Source organism: Carassius carassius, chromosome 4 (genome assembly GCF_963082965.1).
Source record: "Carassius carassius chromosome 4, fCarCar2.1, whole genome shotgun sequence".
NCBI lineage: Eukaryota > Metazoa > Chordata > Actinopteri > Cypriniformes > Cyprinidae > Carassius > Carassius carassius.
The window spans coordinates 14,318,886-14,346,539 of NC_081758.1; the positions used below are offsets into that span (position 1 = coordinate 14,318,886).

General features: G+C 37.4%; 1 protein-coding gene across 3 annotated transcripts; it reads right to left on the bottom strand.

Annotated features, from left to right (window-relative positions):
- Positions 1-144: 144 nt before the first annotated feature.
- On the bottom strand, positions 145-27,457 carry cntrl (centriolin). Of its 3 annotated transcripts, XM_059547406.1 has the most exons (43): positions 26,816-27,457; positions 25,984-26,114; positions 25,729-25,859; positions 25,395-25,536; positions 24,643-24,829; positions 24,370-24,563; positions 23,360-23,416; positions 22,828-22,872; positions 22,411-22,530; positions 19,283-19,481; positions 18,826-18,935; positions 18,460-18,654; positions 15,793-15,946; positions 15,451-15,671; positions 15,188-15,364; positions 14,646-14,780; positions 14,266-14,411; positions 13,971-14,154; positions 13,677-13,832; positions 13,133-13,312; positions 12,934-13,041; positions 11,693-11,828; positions 11,429-11,571; positions 11,151-11,322; positions 10,769-11,067; positions 10,054-10,211; positions 9,768-9,930; positions 8,969-9,099; positions 8,503-8,643; positions 8,298-8,424; positions 7,671-7,835; positions 7,421-7,580; positions 6,525-6,640; positions 5,853-6,070; positions 5,026-5,183; positions 4,875-4,939; positions 4,603-4,791; positions 3,818-4,022; positions 3,553-3,716; positions 2,555-2,683; positions 2,191-2,394; positions 1,111-1,173; positions 145-1,019 (listed from the first exon to the last, which is right to left on the bottom strand). In XM_059547406.1, exons 1-43 carry the CDS (start codon positions 26,961-26,963, stop codon positions 864-866), a joined length of 6,582 nt encoding a protein of 2,193 aa, XP_059403389.1. In that variant the 5' UTR covers positions 26,964-27,457; the 3' UTR covers positions 145-863. The 3 variants fall into 3 exon arrangements, with proteins under 3 accessions (XP_059403389.1, XP_059403396.1, XP_059403402.1); XM_059547413.1 differs by lacking the exons at positions 22,828-22,872; positions 23,360-23,416 and having other exon boundaries at positions 13,677-13,835; XM_059547419.1 differs by lacking the exons at positions 22,828-22,872; positions 23,360-23,416; positions 24,370-24,563; ... (3 more) ...; positions 25,984-26,114; positions 26,816-27,457 and adding an exon at positions 22,737-22,760 and having other exon boundaries at positions 13,677-13,835.
- Between the last annotated feature and the right edge of the window lie 197 nt (positions 27,458-27,654).

Genomic DNA, 27,654 nt, shown 5'->3' on the forward strand with positions numbered 1-27,654 from the left:
TTTGTTTGTAATTATGTTAATAAAGACAATACTGTTGACTGTGTTTTTGTCCACATACACGATTAGTTGCACTGTATTTGAGCAATAATGAGACATCTGGAGACGAGAAACTGGAAAAGAAAATGAAAAAGACCATTAACTGTATTGCACTCTTAATTTAACTTGTATTTGATTTGAAACAAACTATATAAAGAGAAGTGCTGTAATAAATATATCTTGGCTTTGAATACAAGGTCATCTTTGACAACAGTCGTAAAAATGAACATTCACTCCAGAGCACAGCCTGTTTTTCTTTTTTTTGCAACAAAATGAGTGCATCAATGACATCACATGATGAAACATGATTCTGTTTCACCTGTAAGCACTCAAAATATTCACAAGACATTTTCTTTTTTAACATGAGCAAACGTTGAGAAGGCACATATCAAGTTTGTGTTAAAAATAATTTCATAAAGCAACAAGAACAAATCAGAGGTAGAAAATAAACTTTCACCATCTTATTTTTACCTCAAGTTTCAGTTTCCTTATTTGTGTATGGAAAGTGCTGATGCCAGCTTATTTTTCTGGCATAAAGGTTGAAGCACATCCAGCCTCTGCTCTAACTGAAGCAGGAAGTCACTGAGGCGGTCCCGTGGATCTGGCTCAATGGTCTCTGTGCTTTCTGTTAGATGCAGATTTAATCTAACTGCTCCTCTGATAAGATCTTTACTCCTCTGTAACCACCTGCTTTCATAATCTGACAAATAATGGAAATTAGTTCCTTCTTTATATATCTTGCTTGGATACTTTTCTGCATATGCAAATATTTCCTCATGTCAGTGAGGCTCAGGGGAGTATTGTTTCTGATGTTTTGGCAGAGCTTCCTAGTCACTCAAATAATAGGAGTCTTTGGAAGAGTTGCTGAGGAGCTGGTCCAGTTTGTCAACATGTCTGCGCAGACCCTGAATGCTGCCTTCAGTCTGCAGTCTGCGTTGACTCAGAGCTTCCTGCTGGGAGAACATGCGTCTGCGCAGTTGAACCTGGATACCATGGACAGACACTTCTTAGACAAAATGGAATTCAATGTCTCAAAGTTTGTTAGCTTATCAAATGATCAAGTTTCGGCTGTACCTTCAAGTGGTCCTCCTGCTGCCTCAGTCTCTCCCTCAGTGCTTCGCCTCGCCACTGTTCATCCTGTTTGTAGCAAAAGATCAACATTAGCACTGTTGACTGCATCTCAACTCCTGATGCATTAACAACACATGGTTTGCAAAAGTGCCAGGTTTGAAAATACATAAGCAGAAATAAGATGTGAGCTGAAGAAATCTTCCAAACAAAGTCATATGAGCTACTTTTTGGTAATTTGTTATCTTATATTCAAACATTAAACATTACTTTAGAGCAGTGATTGCCAACTTGTTTTGACTCCAAAGGCCACTGCAGTCCACAACGATGTTCAAAAGCCTCCTAATATTGTTTTCAAAATTTAACATAATCTAAAGGCAGTAGATTTAGTTTCTGTAAATTCAAAATAATTATTTAATTTCAATTATAATTATTCTACTGTGATTCTACAGTCATTAACAATGCACTGGATAATGAATTAGGCTAAGGATGTAAAAATTTATTTTTACGCCACTGCTACCAGATAAAATTGCATGCCAAAACTAGTAAAATGTGTATTCGCTATATTAAAATAATGCCCATTGCATTTTAAGATTTGATTAATTTACCTGACTTTCACAGGTCTAGAAAACACACTTGTAAAATTAGGCTACGTCATACAGTATATCAAGGTATATCAGTATATCCATATCGTTCTGTGAAGAAAAATTAAATGAAAGCTGATTGTTCACCCAGAAATGAAAGAATGATGGTAATCAAACAGTTTCAGCTCCATCTGGTTTCCATTGTATTTTTTGTCCATACAATTTAAGTCAGTGACAACCGAAATGGTTTGGTTACCATCATTCTTCAAAATATCCCCAAAGTTTGGGTGAGAAAATCCTGACATAATATTTTGCCTCCTTATTTTTTTATCCTTTTAAGAAAGGTGAATTTAAATGAGAAATATTTAGATTTAGTTGTTTAAGTTAGTAGTTCTAACCTATTTTAGTGCTCGATTTGATTTACCTGAAATAATTTTTTGTGTATTTTCACACCCAGATCTCCCATACTAAAACACTTGGAGGTGCATATGGAAAGGCTCACCTTAGTGTTGTATGCTGGGTTCCCCACAGATAGTTTAACACCGAAATGGTTCTCTTTCATGCTGTCTGTGTCTGAGGAGGCACTAGAGGGCGACTCCAGCTCCTTCAGCTCACTGTCAAGCTCCACTTTCACCTGTGACCTCACAGAGCGCACACTGTCCTTGATCCAACACAGCCGAGTGTTGCCCTCCTCTTGGCTCTGCAGCTGAGAGAGGCACATGACAGCCATTCATCTTCCTCATATTTACTGATTAGCAAATGTACTTTAGAGATGAGCCCAAAACAAGCAGAACAAACATGTTTATCTGCAACAGATCTATTACAGCAAACAGATGTGGTGTTACAGTGCTATTTCCTGTTTGTACCTTGTCTTTAAGGCAGAGCAGCTCTTGGGAAATGGTTCTGAGCTGTTCCTGCAGCGTTCTGGCTTGTTTATGGGTTTCTTGAGCAGCTTTTTCCACAGTCAGCAGATCCCTTTGGAGCCGTACACGCTCCTGAAACAAGCTCAAGTTAGTCTGACGGCTATAAACCACATCAAAGCACACAGCCAGAGGCAACCACAGACTTTGTAAAATAAAGGAAAAGTCAGCACAATATCCCCAATGACAGTATCATACTTACAGTCTAATTCTGATTACTGCTTTATGAAATATGGCAGTGGCATTTCTCCTAGTCTTTCAAATATTTTACAACCACTTGGCCAAGCAAGCCAATGCTGGTAATCTTAAAATTAAACCAAATATCAGATAAATAAACTTTACAGTGTTCATATTATTAAGTAAATTTATATATCTAAAATAGGTTTTATAATTAAAACTAATTCAATGACAAAAGAACATAAAAATACTAAAATATTTACATTGAAGAACTAAAATTATATTAAAATTCTAATTGAAAAACATTACATTTTAATTAAATAAAAGCTAAATAGAAATATAATATAAATATAGAAATATAAAACAAAATTACTAAACCTTCAAACTGAAAAAAAAGAAAAAAAAAGAAAGAAAATAAACTCTAATTCAATATATTAATAAATACTACAATAGTATACAAATAATACTAAAGTAACACTGAAATAAACAGCATGAAGATATATCAGAAGGTATTTTGAAGAATGATTTGTGCATACATATAATGAGAGTACATGGGGTATAAAACTACTGAACCTGAGAAATTCTTTAAAATACCGTCCTTTATGTAGCACAAAAGAAATACATCATACAGGTTTGGAACAACATTTAATTTTGGGTGAACTATCACTTTAATACTGTTAATGCCCTTAATGCTATAGCACCTATGCAACACCTCTATGGGCCATTAGATTGGCAGTGTAAGTCTTATGAATCAGTGAGCCAATCACCTTTTCCACTCCCTGCAGTTTTTGCCTGTTTGTGCGGGTGTAGTTGCTTTGGGCTTCCTGACGTCCCTCAGCGCTGGTACTGCTAGACAGTAGAGCCTCCTGCAGGTGATGGGTCTCCTCTACAGCATGCTGGAGTCTGGAGTCCCGCTCACACACCTTCTGCTCTAAACACACACTCACACTTCAGAACAACAGAGGCAAGCCGATCTGCATTTATAAGGCTACATGTTAGGGAACACATGGTAAGGTTGCTCATGCATCTCACCTAGTTTATCCACCTGCTCTTGTAGTGCAGTGCACTGTTTGCGCTCCCTCTGCAGGTCCATTTCTGCAGCTGCGGCCTGCTCCATCTGCTCCAGCCTGTGGGCCAGAGCGCTCTCTACTGCCTGCAGCTGGGACTGCAACTTCTTCTGCTTCAGACTGTGCTGCAGCTCCAGATCAGTGCTCTGCTGCTGCTGCACCCTCACCAGCTACACACACATATGATGACCTCATTACTCTAAGACCCCCAGAAAATGACTCAAATTCGGGTTGCCCACATCATGTCTCGCATATAATGCTTTGACAAACTCAAAGTCTGCCCAGTTTTTCAGTTCTTCAAAAATAGATCAAATGGAGATGTTACTGGGAGGGATGATAGTTACCTAAAAAATGCAGCAAAATTAATTTGTTTGCTGCACTCCCTCAAAAGATCAACTACTGCTTTGGCCAATATAATCATAGTCTATCACATATATTACAGTATTTTTCTTCAAAATGGTAAAAGTAGCAAAAAAGGCCTGCACACTACGAGTATTAAAAAAGCAACCTTGAGATAAAAGCCACAGCTTTACTGTATGTATGTTAATTATTGTATGTAAACGCTATCATTCCAGTATTTTATAACTGAACATTTAGATTTTGTAAGAAATCCATAATGGACTTTTAATTAAAAAGGTTGAATAAATGATGACTTTTGGGTGAATTATGCCTTTAAGATCATTCATCATCCAGTTTCAAAGGATAAAGGATATGAAAAAAAATGTCTGTCAGATGACAGTGTCACTTCACCTTTTCATGTTCTTCAAGCTGGGTCTGTTTCATAACCACTTTTTCCTTGAGCTCCTGCAGCTGTTGACCCAGTCTGTCCAGCTTCTGTTGTCTCCTCCTGATCTTCTCCTCTTTCTCCTGCAGTTCGGCCTTTTGCTCCTTCTGTTGCTTCACAAGCTCTTCCCGGTGCCTCCTTGCAGCTGTCACCTCCTGTACGCAAAATAAAATAAACACTTTTCATGCTATAGGACAGTAACCTCCAGTAGATCAGCAGCGTCTTGCTGTAAACTCACCTCTCTGATCTCATCTAACTGAGTTTGGGATTCCACCAGCTGTTTCTTCAATCTGCTCGACTCCTCTGTGGGTAAAAACAAGCATCTCAGTGTGTGGTTTTAAAATAAACACATAAGAGCTGATGTTAAAGTGTGACTGTCGAGTGGATACCCTCATGATGCTGCTGCAAGGCTGCCGTGTCTCTACTGATCTCCTGATGCAGGTCTTGTGCGTGTTTCTGGTCCTGTTGTAGTTTGTCCCGCTCAGTCTGTAGTCTAAGCAGCTCTGTTTCTGCTGCCCTCACCCTCGCCTCTGTTGCTTCCAAACACCTGAAACCACAGCAATACATTCCATTAAAGCTACACCATAAACATGAATCCTATCAAGTCTAGATCATTTTTCTCTATCCATTTAGTGTACACTGGTCATACACTCAATGGCTACTTTGGTTCCTCAAAAAGTGCACTACATAAGAGTATTTCAACATGATGTCTAGTCAAGATTAACCAGATTTCTATCTGTATTTCTATGCATATTTATGAAAAAGACATCAATTGACAAGTGATTGACTCTTGATGCTTTATTGCCAAAGTTTTGCTAATCCAGGATGTTTCATTCTCCTAGGCCAAGACAAAATAATAATTGTATGTGGGAATGTATAGATGGATGATTTTTTGAGAAAATATACTTTCATTTATTTTTTTTTCCTTGTATGAAAACAAAGCTATTGTTGATTATTCCATCCAAGAACTGATCATTTAGACAAGAAGGACCTGTAAATGACTGATCAATCCAAAAATCAACCGGCCACAATAAGATATATATATTTTTTAATCATTTAGGAGCAGATTAATCTGAAATCATAATTGTCATAATAATGATAACAGAACCACTAAACAACAAAGTTGCAGCTCTATCGAATATTGACGTGGCAGTCTCGAAAGTCTCAACTGGTTGTTCAGGCAATGCCAAAAATCTTTGAAATGTTCCATCGTTACCTCTGAGCGTGTGTCCGTCTGGCCTCCAGGTTTCTGCACTGTTCCTGCAGACTGCTCCTCTCTTGGACTGCTGAGTCGGTTTGCTGCTGCATGTCGAGGCTCTTCTGTTGGATGGTGTGCAGCTCTGCTCTCTCTTTCTCCAGCAGGTTCATCTGACTCTCAGCCTCCGCACGCTGCTCCTGTAGCTCCTGCTGCACACACTGCAGTTCCACATGCACCTGAGCAGCAGACACTCCAATGTTAATGTCTCACATTACCGGATTTTCCGGATTATAAGTCACACTTTTTTTCATAGTTTGGCTGGTCCTGCGACTTATAGTCAGGTGTGACTTATTTATCAAAATTAATTTGACATGAACCGAGAGAAATGAACCAAGAGAAAACATTACCATCTACAGCCACGAGAGGGCGCTCTATGCTGCTCAGTGCTCCTGTAGTCTACACTGAAAACATAGAGCGCCCTCTCACGGCTGTAGATGGTAATGTTTTCTCTTGGTTCTTGGTTCTAAATAAATGCGACTTATAGTCCAGTGCGACTTACATATGTTTTTTCCCTCATCATGATGTATTTTTGGACTGATGCGACTTATACTTAGGTGCGACTTATAGTCCGAAAAATATGGTAATCAACAGCACAGACAGTACAGCTAAAGTGAAATGTTTAGGACTGACCTGCAGCAGAGTTTCCTGGCTCTTCTCTAGCTGGTCCAGTTTCTGATTACGCTGAAGCTTCACACTCTCTAATTCCCCACTCTCCAACTGGACCATTTCCAACACATGCTTCAGCTCTGAATACAAATTCCACACATCTGAACATTAATTAGGTGAACAACAATACTTCCCCAAACTGATACTATTTGCAGTTTTTTCCACTTCAAAAATGAGTTATATATATATATATATATATATAAAAAAACAGTTTGTTCAAAAAAGTCATTTCTGCACCACAAGCAGCATCTGTTTGCAATCTGTTCTGCAGTAACCTTTTTACTTTACATATTCACTGGATCCACCAAAAGATAATTTTATATTTGCTAGAAATATTTTTAGACTTCTTTACGTTTTCTTACAAAAATTATATAATTTAAAAAAACAATGAAAATCGTAAAATGTAACTATCAATTTTTATCTTAACTATACATTTATTTTGCTGGTGGTAAACAATTGCCTATGATGCAAAAAAATAAATAAAAACCCTGTCATTTTTAACACATCTTACTGGTACTTTCAAAACGGCAACATTATTTTTTTTTCAGTTTTGACATAACCTCTTTTCTATTATCCAGCTAGATAACTAGGTTTCTTTATTTCAGTAAGCCTGCTTACATTGTCACTAATGTAAAATATACCACAGAAAACCAGACCAAAAAGAGTGGCAACAAAGGATTGGCCCTCAGGGTATTGTGACAGAAACCATCTCATGCAGTCATTGCTAATTGTTTAGCACTGTAATGGAAGTGAAACAGTAAAAAGGTTTCCAATACACCCCTTGTCTCTTTACACCTTTCATCTGCCACTCACACAATTGTTTGAGCCAGATGTTGACATGCCACTCTACTGTAACAGACCTGCTTTATGTTTTTTGATGGCTGAATGGATGTTCTGCAGGCTTTCCTCCTCCTTCTGCTGCTCTTTCTTATACTGTGCCAGTCTGGTTATCCTCTCGGACAGCTGAGAGTCCAGCTCTCCCTTCTGTACGGCCAGAGACTGCACGTCCACATGGAGCTCCTACACATAACCAGACCGCTCATAAGTATCTATCAAAAGTACTTTCTACATATTTAACACTGGACATGATATTTTGTGCATGAGAAAAACCTGAATGCGCTGGTGCAAGAGTTGGGCATCCTCCTCTCCCTGTCTGAGCACATCCAACAGGCCCTGCCTGTGTTTCTCCACACTAATTCTCATCACTTCCTCTTCATTTGTCCACTGCTCCATCTTCCTGTCCAGCAAAGACAGCTCCTCCTTCTGCAGCACAACCTGTTCCCCCACACAAGAAACCCATAAAGTCTTTTTAGCTATACAACACCATTTAAAAATATGGGGTCTCTTTTTTTGTAATGTTTAAAATGGCTGCATTTATTTAATGATCACACATAAAACAGCAATATTGTGAAATATTACTGCTATTTAATATAAATAAATAACTGTTTTCTATTTAAGTATATTTTAAAATGTAATTTATTCCAGTGATGCTAAAGCTGAATTCTCAGCATCATTACTCCAGTCACATGATCCATGATCCTCCAGAAATAATTCTAATATGCTCATTTGGGGCTCAATAAACATTTGTTATGATTATTAATATAAACCGTTGTGGTGAATAATATTTTTATGGAAACTGTGATTGATAAAAAAATCTTAAGAACAACATTTATTTTAACCAATGTAATTTGTTGCATTATAAATGTTTTTTATAATCAATTTAATCTTAACTGTTACCTGAGCGTTGACTTTGTCCAGTTCTGTTTTGCGTTGTGTTAGACAGTCTTCTGTCTCTCTGCAGCTCTGCAAGAGCGTCACCTCCAGACTCTGGGTCTTTCTGAGCTCTTTCTCAGCAGTTTCCAGTCTATGTAGAAGAGAGCGACAGTTCAGCGGAGAGAACTTTCCTGCATTCAGTGATTTACTGTAATGACAGCTGTCGCACCTGACAGTTGCTCTTTCCAGCTTTCTGTTGAGTTCTCGAAACTTTGCATCTTGACATGCGAGGACCTCCTCTACTTCATATAGAGTGTGTTCTTGGTCCTCTTTTCTTTTCTGCAGCTCCTCGACCTCCTCTTGAAGATTCCTGTGCAGCAGCACATTTACAAGTCTGAACTTTTGCTAATAGCTCCAGCTCAAACAAAACTTGACACACTCTCACAGAACAGACTAAAATGCTGCGGTCATGCTTTATTTAAAAGTAGACCATTTGTAAGCCGATTTCAAAAAAAGTGTTTACACAGTGGTGCCTTCAACACTGCTCCACATTTTATCCTGAACAACGGCAGACGGAAAAATTTTTTGTTAAACCTTTTTCGAAATTCTCATTATTTTTGCTTGGATGATGTAATGTGTAAATTACATACAGCAGTGTTAAGGATTATGGAGAAATGTGTCGCAGTTGTGTTTACCTGAGCTGTTGATTGGTTTGCACTAGCTGTGTGGCACTCTCTTGAGCTCTCTGTTCAATCTCCACCAGCTCTCGTTCTGTCTCTTCCACTCGCCTCCTGGCCTCATTGTAGCGCTTCACGCTCTCTTTGGTCTGCAAACACACATGCATCACATCATTAGCACCTTCTTATAAGAAGTTGATGTATATATTTAAAAAGACCAGTGTTGGGAAAGCAAAAAGTTGTCATTAAGCCAAACTAAGATAAATATACACAAAAGAATTAAATGAGAACAAAACAAATAAAAGCCTTCATTGAAATAATTTATATACTAATGCAAAAACGCTGTGATAAACGATAAACGATCTCGGCATCAGTGCGGAAAGTGAGGAACTAACTGATCTCTGCTTCATTACAGTTTGCACATATTTTTTTGTCGCGAATGTTGATCTTCCTTCAAAACAGCCGGTAAGAGTTGCGCAATAACATGCGTCATCACTACGACACGGCATTAGATCTGGCTTTTTTTCACACAGCGCTCGTCCCGGGATTGAACCCGCCAATGTTACTAGGTCCCCAACCCGGGTTCAATGCCGGAATCAATCACAGGACGTGTTTGCTTTCACACAGAAGGCGACCCGGCAATGTTCTGGCAATTTGCCGGGTCCGACGTGCAGTGTGAAATGGGCTAGAAGAAATGACAGAAAAGCAATGAAGAGAGAAAGCGGGCATGAGCTACACTGTGCTTTTGTCATGGCACTGAAAAGCAGAGTCAAGTTAGTAGTGTGGCTCCCCAACACTAGGAACAGAAGTGTCAGACCTTGGCTCCAGTGTCTTTGAGCTCTGTCTCAGCCTCTAGATGCAGTCTGTCGGCCTCTCTGAGCTCTGCTCTGCGCTTCAGCAGGGTTTTCTCCACACACTCCACCTCTCCCAGGACACACTGCTCCTCCTCTGCATGTGATAAGGAGCTTTCCAGCCCACTCCTGATGAACCAAAAACAGAAAGGCACATGCTATTTTATACACATGTAGTGTACATTTCAGAGGCATAATGTGTTATTAAGTCTATACTGAGTAAGTTATATTGGTGTTGACATGCTGACTGACGTGTGGCGCTGCAGTGTGTGGACAGTCCTGCGCAGATGTTTGATTTCCTGCTGTAAGTCTGTTGTTTTGTCCTGAAGTGCTTGCTGTTCTTTCTCACTGTGAGCTCTATCAGCACACTCCTCTCTCAGCCTGCGCTCTGCCTTCTTCAGATTAAGCTCCTGAAACACAAACCAAGACCATTTATCTTGAAAATAATGGAAATAGTAGAACAGTTTGGGGTCGGTGAGATATTTTTATGTCTTTTATGCTCACCAAAGTTACATTTATTTGATCAAAATCACAGGAAAAACAGTAAAATTGTGATATGGTAATATAAAAATAAAATAAAAAGTGTTACACGATCCTTCAGAAATCATTTTAATATGCTGATTTGGGGCTCAAGTAACATTTCTTATTGTAAATTGTATGAATCTTTGATGAATTCAAAGTTCAACAGAATTCATTTGAAATAGAAATATTTTGCAACAATTATGTCTTTAATGTAACTTTTCATCGATCTAATGTGAATAAAATATAAATTTCTGAAAAACAAAAAAAGTTCTGATCACAAACTTTTGAAGTCTAGCTAACATAACTGGAATATGACCAAATTCTGATTAAGAGCAGAATGTCATTTTGTAACATTTATACAGTACATTAAAATCAATGTAACACTGCAGTGTAGTTCAACAGGAAATAATGTTCTTAATTAAGTTGAAATCTACATATCTCATACCAAGTCTTGATGTCCAGGAACGTTACAGTGCAGCATCCCACTGGGCACCAGAGGAATAGAAAGATTGCCGGGAGGAGGTCCATACACCAGCCTGGCTCCATCAGGGGCCGGCCCATAGAGGACTGTACTTGAGCCAATAGGAAGGCCAGGCACCGGGTGATTGTAGATAAATGATCCAGGAGGAAAAGCAGTACCATCAGGTAGAGTAAATCCAGCAGAGACTGATGGAGGCGTGAAGCGTGTTCCAGACACGCCCTCTACATCACTCTCTCTTCCACTGTCTCTGAACATCTGTGATTCTGAGGAGACATGAGGACAGATATTACAGAGCTGACATGATATTGACCATGATGACTCTGAATTGGGGTTCCATGGCACTTGCCTCTCTTTCCATGAGGGTTTGGATGGGGTGAATAGACCCAGTATCCTCTATTAACAGGAGGTCTTCTCTCTCTGTGTGCTCTGTGGCCGGACCGCTGGCCTCTCTCAGGGGACTGTGGGTGCACAGAGCCCAGTCCTGAGTCTTGTGTGCCCTGAGATCCAAAACTAGGGGCCTGAGGACAAATAACATGAGGATTACAAAAAAATAAATGGCATTTACATTTAGAAGTGCATTCCTTTTCTCATGCCAAAATAATGTTTCAAAACAGGATTTCTTACATTTTGATTGGATGGTACATAGTGCCAACACCCTGTGTTTGGTGGGGGATCTCCTAAACTGGACAGGAAGTTATTCTGCTGTAGGAGAGTCTCCCTCAGGGCTCCAATCTCTTCCAGCAGCTCTTCTAGATCTCCGTTGTTAGCTAAATAAACCACAATATATAAGAAATCTCATTTTTGCATTGAAGGAAACATGGCCAAGAAACATGCCACCATGATGCTAGGGTGTTTTGATGGGCTGCTATGTAAAGATGGCAAACAAACCTGCTTTGGCTTGTGCTAGTTGATCTCTGAGACGTTTGGTTTGGGCCTGTTGTCTTTTCAAGGTTTGGTTTAATCTGTCCAATTCTTGCTGTTGAATACTCGTTTCAACATACTGAATACTGTTTGTCTCATGAACCTACAGAAATCAGATAATGGGTTAACATAGAGGCGGGGACAGTACATTAGCTAAGTAAAGGTACCTTTTCATTTTATCCAACACTATCTCATATCTACAGTAGTTAACAGTTGAAGTGGATCAAAAAAAGTTAATAAAAGTTGTCCTAAGACAAGAATGGGTATTGTTACGGTTTTAGGACAAATGTTGACTACTGTACTTCACAACCAATCTGAAAGTTCAGTGTGATTGCTTGCCACTAGTGACCAGTGTTGGGGAAGGTTACTTTTAAAAGTAATGCATTACTGCATTTTCTCCCTAAAAAAGTAACTAATTAGATTACTTGGTTGCTTTTTATGCAAAGTAATTTGTTTAGTTACTTTTGCGTTTCTTTTGGTTACTTTTTAAATATGAGAAAGGCTTGATTCTATTTATAGCAAATGTAAAAGCCTTTTCAAGCCAAAAAGTGTAATGAATAAACCTCAGGTTGAAGGAAAAGTAAATTCACATCTGTACAGCAGAACACAGGAAAAGAATGTTCAGCATTCTTCAGCAATAAAAAAAACAGTGAAGCTCAATTGTTAGTTTATCTAAAGTCATTTTTGCTTAGTATGGTTGAACTGGATTATCAAAGGTAAGACATTAGTTAATAAAACGGGATTATACACATATGTGTTATTTAACATATTTTATTATTGCAGGTTTGCTTCATATTCATATGAGTTTGCATTTCACTGTTTTAATTCATTTTGATGAAAACTAAATCTTTTTTTGTTTTGATTTTTTCTCTCGATTGGGATGAATTAATGCACATTCACATTTAGTCTAGAACTACATCATGTTCACACAGCGCACACAATGCCTCTGTACTTTCGATTTCTCCAAATATGGGGACAGGAGACTTGTCAGTCAATAAATGGAAAAAAAGGTAACTGGCGTTACTTTTTGGAAAAAAGTAATGCATTACTTTACTAGTTACTTGAAAAAAGTAATCTGATATGTAACTCGCGTTACTTGTAATGCATTACCCCCAACACTGTTAGGGACATTCATATTCAGAATATTGAAGTGGAAAGGAGGATAAAACTGAAGACTGAAGTCTGAAGATTCTGAGCAGAAACATTACCCTGTCTCTCAAAAGCTTCTGGAGAACATCAATTTCTGCTTCAGCATTAGTCAAGTCCTGAATGGCCTGCGCAGCCTGAATCTTGGTGCTCTGTAACTCCTCTGATTTCTACATACATATAAACAGATTGTTATCAGTGAACTTCTCTCACAGAGATTTTGGTCCTGAAAGATCTCAAGTAGTTTGCCCTGTGTCTTACCGCTGCTCTCTCCTGATGTATTTTCTCTATGGTGCTATGAAGAGAGTGAAGTTTGTCCTTCGCTGCCATCAATTGTTGGGCAGCCATTCTGTCAGCAGAGGAAAATGATCTCCTGAGCGTCTGCAACTCCAGACTGAGAGATTCTAGCTGCTCCTGAGTCTGACTCTCCTCATCTTTCACCTAGAAAGACAACAAACTATTAAATACAAAGCTGCTGAAAGCAATATCCTAAATACAAGTTAAGCTCTATTGTGCAATAAATTAATCATGGCATTTCTTTAACGGAATTGGTAACTATAAACTCTGATGGAGTGTCCACAGGGTCCAAAAGTATTTTTTCCTTGCTAAGGTTCCCTAACTTTGCATTACATTTCAACCTCATAGCAGATCTAGACAGGTGGAGCTGGGGAGGAAGAAGACTGAAGAAAATTCAGCCTGGAATGACCAATCAGCCACTCCAAAAAACAGAAGAAAATCAAAAAGGTAGAAAAAAATATATATAATACATAATAAATAAAAATAACAATCACTCTCATTCTTTTACCTGTTTATCTTGTCCTTCTAATTCAGCAAAAAGACGGTCCCTGTCCATTTCGGTCTCCTCTAAACGCTGCAGCATCAAGTACTGCTGCTCTTGAGCATCTTCCAGCTCTTTCCTCAATCTATTGAGCTCCGCCTCCTCACCCTGTCTCTCTGCTGCCTGCTGGAATAAAACAAAGGGAAATCAGCATCTCTTCACACTAAGACATTATACTGCAATATGTGAGCATCTGAACTTTAGAAATGGCAATGTAACTGAAAAGTTTATTTCAAATAATGATTACTCGAATTAGCTCACCTGAGCCTGATATCTTTCTTGGCACTTCCTGAGTCTCTCTTTGAGCGAACTCATCTCTCCAGCAAGTCTGTCCTGACAGCGCTGGGCCTCGTCTCGATCTCTCCGAGCAGCAGATACCACACGATGCACCTCCTGTTGTAGCTCCATGAATTTCTTGTTCACTGGTTCCCCAAGGTCTTCAAAGCTGCAACAGGGCAGGATAACAAAGACATATCACCACCTGATAGACACATTTGTAGCCACAGTCCACTTATTATAATTACTTACTAAAATATCCAATAAGAATCTATAATACCTTAATTCCTCTTGTCCTGTAGCTATGCCTCTTCTCAGCTCTCCTACATGCTTAGTCACACTTTCTGGGCAAAGAAGCTCCTCCCTAACCTGTTCCAAATCATCCTGAAGAGCATCCACCTTCTCCTTAAGACTGTTTCTTTCCTCCTACAAAAGACATTTTTTCAGACAGGGATTCAAAGATGTGAGGTTGAATGATTCTCATACATCAACAAGCATCAGAATGTACAGTACACATTTTTACAGGCTTTGAGACGGGTTTGAATGAGCTAAGAGTAGTGCAACCTTTGGTCTTTCCAAGAATCCTCTTTTTCTAATAGAGGAAAAGGTCTGACTGGGCTTTTATTATTCTGGTATGAGGTCAGTTATGCAGTAACACACCTGAAGAATGTTGACCTGTTGCAAGAGCTCTGTGTTCTCAAGCTCTCTGTCGGCAGCCATCTGCATCTGTGCCAAAGCATTCTCTTTTGCCTGTCTTTCTTTCTGCAACTCTGCCTGCAGTGCAGAGTGCTCCATCTGTAAATGTGAAATTTTTCCAAAATAAATGCAAAACTGATTTTCTCATTATACACATGAAAGAATGTTCAAATGTAAGACTTGAATGGGCGGAAGCCAAGATTTTCATTGAATAGTGACTTCATTTCAGCTTGTTGTTGAAGGATATTTTAAGAAAAGATGGATGAGGACATATAAAGAACATCTGAGTCGTTCCGAGACTCCGAGAGCCTGACTGGCACTAGTCACAGTCTAATCTATTTTAACTGAAATGGCCAACGTGAATTTACAGCCTAACATTTTGTGAAATGTAAAAAAGTTTGGAGAAACATGAGTAGAATTTTTATTTTCCGGTGAACTATTCCTTTGCAAAAATGGCATTATCTTATGCACAAATATGAAAAGAAATCTATGAACACATTTCTTACTTGACTGAGTCGACGCAGTCTGCCCAGCTCCTCCTTCAGTTGTGTGGCCTCAGAATCTCTCTCCTGCAGCTGCGTCTCCAGCTCTGCCTCATATTCACTGACCTGCCCCTGAGCCTGCTTCAGCTCTTCATTCTCCTTTCTCAGATCCTCCAACACCTGCTGTTGACACTGAAGCTCCTATAACACAACAAACAATATGATAATGCTGATTTGACTTAGTGGCGTATTAAAACTGCTGCTTTACGTCAAAAACAGACTCCAACCTCCTTTGCGCTTTTAGCACTGAGAGCTTCTTTCTCCAGCTGTGTGCACTGCAGCTCCTTCTCACACAGGAAGCGTTGCAGAGCATCTTTCTCTCTCTGCAGACGCCTGCAATCTAACTGGGCTCTCCGTGCTTGGTCCTTCACGCCCTGCAGATACTCCTGGAGACCTGAGATGATGCCCTCCAGGTCACGCTTGAGTGCTTCATTAGCAGCGATCTGACCTGAAAGATTGGAGATTGTTTCTTTTAGATTATTTGATGATTTTTTCAATATTGTAATCATCAGATCAAATGCTATATAATGAAGGTTAAAAAACAACAACATTGTAAAAAAGTTCCTCACCATCAGTAAGTTGTTGCTCTAATTCTTTGATCTCTTGTGTCTCCTTGTGGATGCGTGTGATCATGTCATCCAGCCTGCTCTCCAGTTCCTGGTGCTTTCTGCTCATGATGGCCAGCAGCTGCGTCTTCTTGGACAACTGAGCATTGACATGGGCCTGCAGGAGTGATGGCAGAAAGAGTGCTAATACATGATCAATTACACTGGTTTTTGTCTCCAAGGCACCCCTTTGTCCAATACAATATTCTCCAAAACTAAGCTGATATGTATTTCTGTAACTTCTGCTGTAATAAAAGTAAATGAATTAAAAAATATAATGTCATTTTAATATTGTCTTTTATAATTCTAATATTGTTTAATATTATAATCTTTATTTTTAGTGGGTTTTATTTTTGAGAATATGTTATTATAACTAAATTTAAGATTTATTGCAGCCCAACTCAAAGGTTTCTAAGGCGATTTTCACTGAGAAATTGTTAGTAAATTTCACAATTAATTACAAAGAAACTGTAAGCAACACTGAATTTAAAGTGAAATTTTCAGTGGAAATAAATTTGGAAAGCATTTTCTTCTACAACAATCGCTTTGTTTTCTTTATACTATAGTCTTTTTGTGGTTGTTGTAATTTTACTTAAAACTTTGAAAAATTATTTTTTACAGTGTTCTATCCACCCAAAACAGTAAACAAAACAGTATGCGAACTGGATGTGAATTGGAATGCAGGGACAGTCTTGGATTCTGCATTTGTTGCTTCTCAACCTCTTCCCTCCCAATATACATATATTATCTCAAAGTGAAAATCAAACACTTTCATTAAACGTTATTTTAAACAATTCCTAGTTCGATTCCTTGTTAACCTTAAACTAACACTATCTATAAATAAAGAATGCAAATATACTTAGACTTATCTAGTGGTGTACTGATTTAATACTGTGCCTTGTTTTTGTCCACTGCTGTCATAAAATATGCAAGCCAGAAAACTCTGATGTCATAATGCCTTTGCAATTTCCTGTTATAAGCGCTGAAAATATACAACATTCATGAAACTTCATAATGTAATCATCAACTTATAACAATAACAATAATCACTTCTACAAACAACATTACAAGCCCCAAATTGCAACAGAATGACCACAACCTCCCATGAGCCCCTCCTAAACCCCAGTGGGGTACTTACTACAGTGGGGTGGCTGCCATCTCTTCTCTTTCTGTCTCTATATCTCAATTTTCCTCCTGTTGCTGCCCCACGAGGGGTAAAAGAGGCTCCTTGTGCAGAAAGAGAACATTTCCTGTCTCGTTTAGCTCTGTTACTCTAAACTTCAGAGCTTTTTTTCCCATGGACTCCAACTATTACTAAAAGCAGCGCTCTCCTCTAGACTTCATTCTCCCCCTCCTCCTTTATCCCTGCACTCTTTCCACCCTCCTCTCAAATCTCTTTGAATCAACACAGGAAACTTTCGGCAGCCTCAGCCAATCAGTGTCTGTGTCTGAGGCCGGGTGGGAGTAGGCTCCACCCACAGCATCAACAGATTTCCCAGGACAGAAGTGTTCTCTTCTTTCTTAAAGAGACAAGAGCCTCATTTTAAATGCCTGCAGCTCGTTGCTGAGCATCATGGGTTAGTGATGATTAATTCCGTAGAGAACCTAATCTTATTATACACCTTTCTTGTTAGTGAGGTTCCATAACACATCAGTTATTTTGCAAAAATGTGTCAATGTGAATGTATTTCAAAGCATTAACTGTACAATGTAATATTTGTTCTAAGCATATTTATCAATAAAATTTTACATTGGTGAAACAGCAAATATAGACAATCTGTAAATTGTACATTAGTGCAATTCTATTTTAATTCTTTAAAGTTGTATGGCAACCGTAAACAGCCTACACTTTAAAACTATTAGTAATTTGATCAGAAATAGTCTAAAAAATACTCCAGTAAAACCTGTTAATTGTGGCAACTAATTTTCCTCATCATATATTAGATTTATGTACATGCAATCTTTAACATGTCTTTTACAAGCGAAAAAGGATGAATTACATTAATAAAAAAATTCTATATTATAAATAGTCTTGACATATACAGTACCGTTTAAAAGCTTGGGGTTCTTAAGATTATATAATGTTTTTAAATGAACTCTCTTATGCATTTAAGCAAAAAAATAGTAACAACAATAATATTATGAAACGTATATAAAAAAAATATTTTGTGACAAGGTAAAAGTCTGTACCATCACTTTTGATCAATTTAATGCATCCTTGCTGATTAAAAATGATTAATGTCTGAATATATTTTATTTTGTTTAATTAATGTTTGTGTTGAGTGTCATGTATTATACCCTGGTGCTATTTGTCTTTGTCTAAGTTAATTAGCCATTGTTTTAAAAATAGTTATGAAAATAATTAAGGTGTTTTATCTAAACTGTTTACTGTACAAAGCAGATTGATGCAGTTTAAATACATTGGTGTATTAACATTATATCAGTTCATGAATCATGATACTGCACGTTGATGAACTATAAAATTAAATATTTTTTACAGTGAATTTCTTGCGACCACAGGATTTTATACTGTACATTTAACACAATGTTTAGCCATTGTGTTATGCAAATAATAATTAAAAAAAAAAAAAAAAAATGTCATGAGACTGTGCAGACATGAGTGCTACTGACATGTCTAGGGTCACTGGGATCCAAGCTGTGCAGTAGATTTTGTAGCTGGTCCATTTCATCCTGGGCTTGAATCCTCTCAGTATTCAGCCTGTCCAGCTGCCTCTCCATAGTCTCCACCTCTCCTCTCATCTCTCCCAGCCTCTGTATACTCCTCTCAAGCTCCTGCCTGAGCTGCTCCTTCTCAGCCTCACAGATCTAAACGCAAATCAACAAACTAAATAATTAAAAAGTAAATCTGAATATGAACTCTGCCATCAAATTGGATTTAGAACAGAGGAATTGCACAGACTCTCTCAAGGAGAACTGCTAGTGCCGTTTTCAAAAACAGAGCCATTCACAGAAGAGATTTAAAGGGGAACATCTCACCCGTCTCTCAGAAACTGTCTCCTCTAGCTGCCGGAGCTCTTCACTGGCTTTAAGGATCTGCTGTTCTTTTGTCTCGATTTCTTCATGTAACTGCTGTAATCGTGCCTCAGCTAAAAACCAAACATAAACAGTGGCTCTATAAAAAGGGAAAATGTCCTCCATTCCTCATTTGCAGATGCCATATGGATGGATTTATGTATTTCTGAGTGGGGCTACTGTACATAATCACGAAATCGCATCATTAACAGTCATTTCAGTTTTACTTGAAGGTATTATTGTATATACAGTATGCACAAGCAAGGTGATTCTATGCAACGTAGACCCAAACCTGAGCAGCAGGGCAGATAATAAGACATAAAACTAAAAATGGAATAGTATGTGTGTACCATTCAAATGTTTTTTACTTAACAATTTAGACCTTTTAATATAATGTGAGAACACATTTAATCATTTGTACCTCTAAGCTGAGCATGTCTGGACATGTCATGTTCTCCTGGGCCGTCTGTCTCAGTCAGGTTTGCTGAGGAGGCCTTATGCTGGTCTTGTGCACCCATGCTATCCGTCTCCAATGGGACCATGATGCTCCTTTTCTGATGAGACTTTCCTATGTATGGACTTTCCTTACTCTCACTAGAAAGGTTCTCTACCTCCACCTCCTGAGCAACAATGAGAATAATCTTCATGAAAAACAATATAATCTTTCCACACACAAATCAGCACTGTATGATATAGTTCTTTAATGGTCAGATAAATGTTTATTAATCCAGTAATATATATCAAATATATTGTTGTTGGGACATCAGACTGTAACACCAGTTAAAACCTCACAATGACCAATAATCCTATTAGTGTTGTCAAAAGACCCGGTACTTCGGTACCAAGTCAGTACTAAAAAGATTAAAATGTGACGGTACCAGGTTTCTTTAAAGGGTTAGTTCACCCAAAAATGATAATTATGTCATTAATGACTCACCCTGAGGTCGCTCCAAACCCGTGAGACCTCCATTCATCTTCGTAACACAGTTTAAGATATTTTAGATTTAGTCCGAGAGCTTTCTGTCCCTCCATTGATAACCTATGTACAGTATACTTTCCATGTCCAGAAAGGTAATGAAAACATCTTCAAAATAGTACATGTGACATCAGAGGGTCAGTTAGAATTTTTTAAAGCACTGAAAATACATTTTGGTCCAAAAATAGCAAAAACTACGACTTTATTCAGCATTGTCTTCTCTTCTGTGTCTGTTGTGAGCGAGTTCAAAATACAGCAATTTAGTGATAACCGGTTTGCGAACTAATCATTCGATGTAACCGGATCTTTTTGAACCAGTTCACCAAATCGAACTGAATTGTTTGAAACTGTTTGCGTCTCCAATAAGCATTTAAAAAGCTGTTAACTTTTTTAATGTGGCTGACACTCCCTCTGAGTTAAAACAAACCAATATCCCGGAGTTATTAATTTACTCAAACAGTAAACTGACTGAACTGCTGTGAAGAGATAATCTGAAGATGAACACCGAGCCGAGCCAGATAACGAACGAACGATTGACTCGTTCTCAAGTCAAGAACTGTTTCTGTCGGATGCATCTGGTTCAAGAACTGAGGAGCTGATGATAATTGCACATGCGTGACTGACACACAGCGCGTCTGAACCGAACTGATTCCTTTGATGATTGATTCTGAACTGATTCTGTGCTAATGTTATGAGTGCGGGTAAACCAAAGGCTTGAATGAAGGGCAATCATCGCCAATGATGTCATTACGTTGAGCACAAAAGAACCAGTGAACCGTTTTCTTCAACCGGTTTATTGAATCGAACTGTCCAAAAGAACTACTGGTGATCCGAAAACAGATGCTACCGGTTCTTGACTCGAGAATGAGTCAATCGTTCGTTCGTTATCTGGCTCGACTCGGTGGTCATCTTCAGTTCTCTCTTCACAGCAGTTCATTCAGTGTACTGTTTGAGTAAATGAATTACTCCGGGATATTGGTTTGTTTGAACTCAGAGGGAGTGTCAGCCACATTAAAAAAGTCAACAGCTTAAGTCATTTGTGGATTAATGCGTATTGGAGATGCGAACCGTTTAAAACGATTCAGTTCAATTTGGTGAACTGGTTCAAGAAGATCTGGTTACATCGAGTGATTCATTCGCAAAACGGATATCACTAAACTGCAGTGTTTTGAACTCTCTCACAACAGACACGGAAGAGAAGACAATGCTGAATAAAGTCGTAGTTTTTGCTATTTTTGGACCAAAATTTATTTTCGATGTTTAAAATTTTTTTAACTGACCCTCTGATGTCACATGGACTACTTTGATAAAGTTTTTCTCACCTTTCTGGACATGGACAGTACACCGTACACACAGCTTCAATGGAGAGACAGAGAGCTCTCGGACTAAATCTAAAATATCTTAAACTGTGTTCCGAAGATAAACGGAGGTCTTACGGGTTTGGAACGACATGAGAATGAGTCATTAATTACATCATTTTCATTTTTGGGTGAACTATCCCTTTAAGTATCGGTGGTACGGAGTGCCCGGTCAACCCAGTTCTTGACGCATACAGCGCTATGATTTCCTCGAAGCAGAAAACACGGACAGAATCTCAAAATCCAGTCATGAAAATGGAACTTACATTTTAATATGGACAGTCACGGAATTTGTCAAAGTTAGCATAAATTAATCAAATCAAATCTCCATATGGACAAGTATCTGCAAATGTAAAGCCGCAAAAGTTGGTTGAAATCTGAATTCTGCATGTTCTGCGTGTCTCTGTGTGAATGAATGAATGAATGCTTTGTTTACTACATAGACTGAAGTGCGTGACGCTTGCAGTTATAAGGACATAAATACATAAACAACATCAGAACTGTTCTGAGCCACTTAACAAGCATTTTACCGTTTCATTTGAGTAAAACCAATGTCAAAATAAAAGAAAATTTTTACATAAAGGCATTGTGCTAGAAATATTACTATTATTTAGTAGAATGTACGTGATACTGCTACTACTGTTGAAAAACTTAATAAAACTTCATTTTTTCAAGAAATAAATCACACAATATTTCTTCCATGTTTTAATTTTAATAGCAAATCCCCTTTATTTACCAAAAAAAATTTAATGTTTAAATTTCCTTAATTAAAAGACATATTAAATTTGGGTGAAACTTGTTTACCTGTTTAATTATATTACTTGTAGAAAAACTTTAAACACAATTGTAAATAAGTATAAAGAATGGCATTGGCTTTTTTTGTGATAAAAAAGTGATTTTTTTTTAATAAGCATATTTTTGTGTTTTGCTTTGGTACCGAGAACCGTGGATTTTCACTGGTATCGGTACCGAATACTGAAATTTTGGTACCGTGACAACACTAAATCCTATTATTATAAAATTTTTTATAAAATTATACAAATAAAATTTTCTTTGTGTAAAAGTTTAACTAAATTATTTAAAGCTTCATACACTACATTTTGAATGAAAAATGCATGAGACTTTAACCCTAAACTTTAATAGAAATTTAGACATAAAAAAGTTATATATATAGTGTCATGCTCTAGATATTAATAAATCAAAACAAATACATACAGGATCTGGATAAAATGGAAGAGGTTCAAACTTTGCATCAATTTTGTGAAAAGCCAACTCCTGCTCAAGCTCATAGTGTTTCTGACAGGCCCGGGTCAACTCCACTGTTGTCTGCTTCATCTGTGCAATGAGGAAGATCTCATTTAAACACAACACTTTACATACCACCAGAAAACACATCAGCCACACTTCACTACAAACTTTAAGTATACATGTTCTACAAAACTTTTACAATTATGGAAATACACAAAAGCAATGAATGATATTTCCATCAATATAGAATGCGTGCATGCAGAAACATGCTAAAGAACATAGTAGTACCATACCGGTAACATCGCTCTCTAAAGCGAACACCTGAGAGGACAGGAGAACACAACGTTGACATCATACAGTGATTGGTGGAGCACATGTGAATACCTGACAGAGAGAATCCAGCAAAAGAGCTTGATGTGGAGGCTGAGACTGAAGCAGGAATGAAGAGAAGAGGCATGCAAAGAGTTTACGTAAAAGCACAGGAGTGAAAGATACATCAAATCAAAAGGGAAAAGAAAAGTTTAAAGGACAGAAATTTTGCTTTGCCATCAAAGGAATTAATTACATTTTACAACATATTCAGACAGAACGTAGTTATTTTAAATTGTAATTATATTTCACATTAGTACTGTTTTACTGTTTTTAAAAAAAAAAATCAAATAAATTATGCCTTGATAAGAACAAGAGACTTTTTTTAAATCTTAATTATTCCAAACTTTTAGTATTTATGTCTAATTTTAAAATAGTACAACAAACAAACAAATATACTGTGCAGTGCAGTGAAGCAATTAGCATACAATTGCTGTTCTGATAGTTTAAACAGTTTCTGTTCTTTTTCCAAATGCAAACTCTCATTCATTTCAGTTAAACAGATGGCAACACACAAAAACAATTTTCAAAACTTTTCACAAAGTACCTTCAGAACAGGTGACAAAAGCATGGAATAAGAAGAGAGAGCTGAACAGGAAATTGTCTAGAAAAGACAGGAAAGGGAAATTTCGGATGAATCTCTGTGCTCACTATGAGTGCATTCTGAGTTTGCAATAAGGAAATTAAAGATTAAAGTCAACATGTCATTGTTTACACTAACATTATTTCCATCTTAAGTCAGGATGTTTCAGATATGGAGCAAGTTATTCAATTCTGATTAAGAATTAAGAGAATATTTAATTATTTGTCTTTGGAAATGCAGTGATGAACTGTGCATAACAGCATCAGGACAACGTAAAACAAGACATCACAAGTGGACAGGGCAAATATTTGAACTAATAGATATAACCATATTTCCTCAGTTGATTAATCACAGTATACTGTATTAAAACAACTGTGTTTGTTGTTGTTGTTTTTATTTTTTTTAACAAATTTTCTGGAATCTTATGTGAATATACAACCAAGGCATTATCTAATTAAATAAGCACATTATCTAACATATTAATTTGCATACATTTCCAGAACAGAAATCTACACTTTTGATAAAGACAAAATTCCGGTTTCATTTTGTTGACATATTATAGTTGAAGGTATTACAGAGGTTTTGGACACCTCTTCTCACTTTTTCATAAATGAAAATACAGTCAGAAATAAAAATCCATTTTTTCAAAAATATATAATCTGAGAAAACAGCCTTTAAAGAAATGTATTGTAAAAGAACTCATGTTATGGAGGCAAAAAAGCCCAAAAAATCTCAAAACTGACCAGTGTATTTAAAAAACAATGGTTCCCCTATAGTATCTTGCCTTAGGAAAATATATAATAAAAAATAAATAAAAGTACAACATCTCATTTTGAGGTTTTGTTAGTGGTGCTTCTTTAGGAAATGCTCTGAAATGAAACTTTTGTTTACATGTGATATTACAGTTGTGTGTAGGACAAATTGATTGACTCTATTCACGCTGGGCTTGATGACAGTGAAGACTCATCACTCACCAGATCAGATTTGGTGTCCAGTTCTCTCCGGAGTTCCTCACGGCTCCTCTGTTGCTCCTGATGCTGTTGCCTCAGGTTCTGATTGAGCGTTTCCTGCCGCTGTAGTTCTTCCAGTGCTGTGGTCCGCTCTCTCTGAAGCTGTGCAATCGCTTCAGCTCGCAACTCCAGCTCTTGCTCCAAACGCTCCACTTCCTCTATAAGGACAGCACAAAAGGGTTCAATGATAAAAGCACATATGAAGATAAAATAAATGTAGGAGATGAGATTGCGTACCCATGTGGAAGCGCTGATGTGCTTGCTCTCTTTCCTGTGGACTGATTGGTTGTCCATCCAATATTTCCAGTGACCTCAGATGGAAGATTAGGAAGAGGTGATAATGGGGCAGGCTGGAGATAGGGTTTTCTGCTAATGTCAGACAGGTCAGGTTCTTCAGGGGCTTCAGTTTAGTTATCTCATGAAGCTAGGTCACAAAGGTAGAGAATGTTGCAAGTAACATAAATGTGTATGAACAAAACTGAACATCAGTGATTTACTTTTAATGTGAAAACTATGACATTAAAGGAACAGTTCATCCAAAATCTAAAATTCTGTCATTATTTACTAAGGGTTGAACGACTAGTGATTTTTTAAAGTCGACTTTTATTTGATGAAAGTCCAGTCGAAGTCGACTAGTCGCTGATGACGTCATTAATGAACATAAGCTTAGAGCTGTAAAAAAAAAAAAAAAAAAAAAAAAAAAAAAAAAAAAAAAACCTTGTGAACGGCTATGGCATAAACCATTTTGGTGCCTCCACATTCATTAAATAAAAATATTGGGACTTTTTTTTCTTTTCAAAATATATTTTTGTATGTTCCACAGAAGGAAAAGGTTACACAGGTTTGCAACAATATGATGGTGAGAAAAACACATTTTCTTTTCTTTTTGATCCATTTGAGGACTTTTTTGTTGATTGGCTGTTTTAAACACATGATTAACAAATATAAGCAAATGCTGAGACAGACAAGCTCAGATAAATTGTACTCACTGAGAATATCTTGTTGCTCTGTAGATTTATAGTATGAAGAGTTCTGAGCTTCTTTGCCATCCAAACTGGAAGATGTTCAATGTTGTTGAAGGCCAAATTCATAACCTGAAGATTTCTCATGTGCTCTAAACCTTCAATTTTTCTGCAAATAAATTAAATATAAATTATATTAAAAAACTTGTATTGGCCTTTAGAACATTACACCATTCTATCTTTTATTCTACTATGGAAAATGTTATTAATTAATTCATTAAAAAAAAATGTATGTAGCATACTATCATAATTTGTTGTAAGTGAATGTTTCTTGTTAAGCAGACAAATGTAACGTTCTTACTGTATCCTGTTACTGGAAAGGTTTAGTTCCCGTAGTTGACACAGTTTCTCTAGTTTTTCAATTCGCTCAATCCTGTTGTTACTGAGGTTGAGAACCTGCAAGCGCTCACATTTATCCAAATTTTCAATATACTAAAACACACACACACATGCACCCAAATGAATGCACAAAAGTCAAATAAATGCAAAAGTGAAAGCAATTATATAAATTTGACCACTCACACTGAGCATTAATCAAATAATATCGAAATCTTACCCTAAATTGTTTGTCACTTGCCATTGATGTAGACAAATTCAGGGTCTGCACAAGGACTAAATTTTCACATTTAGTCAACCTCCTGATCAGGTCTTCTGTGATGTATCTTGTCCCCTTACATTGTCTTTTGTCTATGAGTAGATGTCAATGTAAATGTAAATGCATGACACACAAATGCTGGTGGCAGCCAAGTAATTAATAATCTGAAATGCTGAAACATTTTATTTTGTCTACTAACAACTTTAGGATTATTCTGTCAATTTCTAATTATTAAGCATATTTTCACCGCATCCTGGTGTTTAATAACATTCTTGACTGACTTTGTTTTGCCAAGGCAAATTTCATAGCTGAAGTACATTTTCTTTGTTTCACACATTACATGCCTCATGTTTGATCTCACGGTTTTTACAAACCGTGAGATCAAACCGCTTTGGCAAACAAGTAGACTAACTAACTATAAATAAAACTACATTAGGGCCAAAACGGTTTGACATGACAAAAAAATCATAATAATTGAACAAAAATAGGAAATTTTCACGCAATTACTTATCTCACTCTTCTTTTAAACAAGACATTTTTATGATAGAGATCCATAGTTTGAGATTTCAAAAAGTATGGGTCTGAGACAAGAGTAAAACAAAAAAATCTATACAGAAAAGTACCAGAAATAATGAAGGCATGGTGAAATCAATAAGTTTTGATAAAGATCAACCCATGGGATATAAAAGTACCCATGGAGAAATTACTTTAATACTTTAAAATGACCTGAAAAGGCAGATCAGATAAGAGTGGCTCGTGTACTGAACATCTAAGCAACCAAAGACTGGTTTACCTTCATCACTGGGATCTTCTCGACCTCCATCCTCAGTCTCCGAACATGAGATGATGGCGTTCGGGGACACCGGTTTGCTCTGGAGGCTCTTGGAACATTTGGATCCCGCTGTTGGTGACCGTTTGGACATATTACTCCCTCTTTTCATTTAGTCTCATGGGATATTAGGATTATCGGAGGCCAGCGAATATGATGCTCATCCTAAACCATCTCTACTGTTTAAACGTAACGTTAACTGCCAGTAACTTAGTGTATTTTACTTTTGTTGTTAAAATTACAATGCAGACCAAATTTGACAAAATGCAAAGAACTCAAGTCACCTATTAACTCAAATGCTTAATATATAGGCTAAAAAGCAGTTTTACATTAACAGCGTGTTCATTCAATGTTTCACAAAGACTGGACAAGTTTTGTTAGCCCAGTTTCCATAGCGACCGATTAGGCTCCCTTGCGATCATCCAGCGACCGTCAGATTCTTCCTCTTCTTTTTTGGAGAAACTATCAAAGCGGATACAGGCCTGTTGTGTTTATCTCGTGTCCCAGGTCTCATTATTTATAAAGGTTTAAACTGAGCTTTCCTTCTCTTGTTGTCTGATTCTCCAACATGAACTCAAAGGATTCGCGGTGGTGTTTGGGTCACGTGACGCAGTTGCAGTTTTTTCAAAATAAGAGTCCCATGCCCTCAAAACAGACTTCACTTGCAAACATTCATAACATGTTTTTATAGTGTTTAGAAAAGTAATATAACTGCATGTTCTTACATAAATAACAGCAAACACTTTCCTAAACGTCTGTTTGTCAGTAAGCAACACAAAATGTTTGTTTCATATTACAATATT

What these genes read in the sequence shown, in the direction of transcription:
- cntrl (XM_059547406.1), bottom strand. Translation starts at nt 26,963, where the DNA reads ATGAAAAGAGGGAGTAATATGTCCAAACGGTCACCAACAGCGGGATCC. An exon ending in TTCCTGGACATCAAGACTTG is followed by an intron (nt 10,212 to 10,768) that starts GTATGAGATATG and finishes TTTGTGTTTCAG; the next exon opens with GAGCTTAATCTGAAGAAGGC. An exon ending in AGACGGACACACGCTCAGAG is followed by an intron (nt 5,184 to 5,852) that starts GTAACGATGGAA and finishes CTGTGGTTTCAG; the next exon opens with GTGTTTGGAAGCAACAGAGG.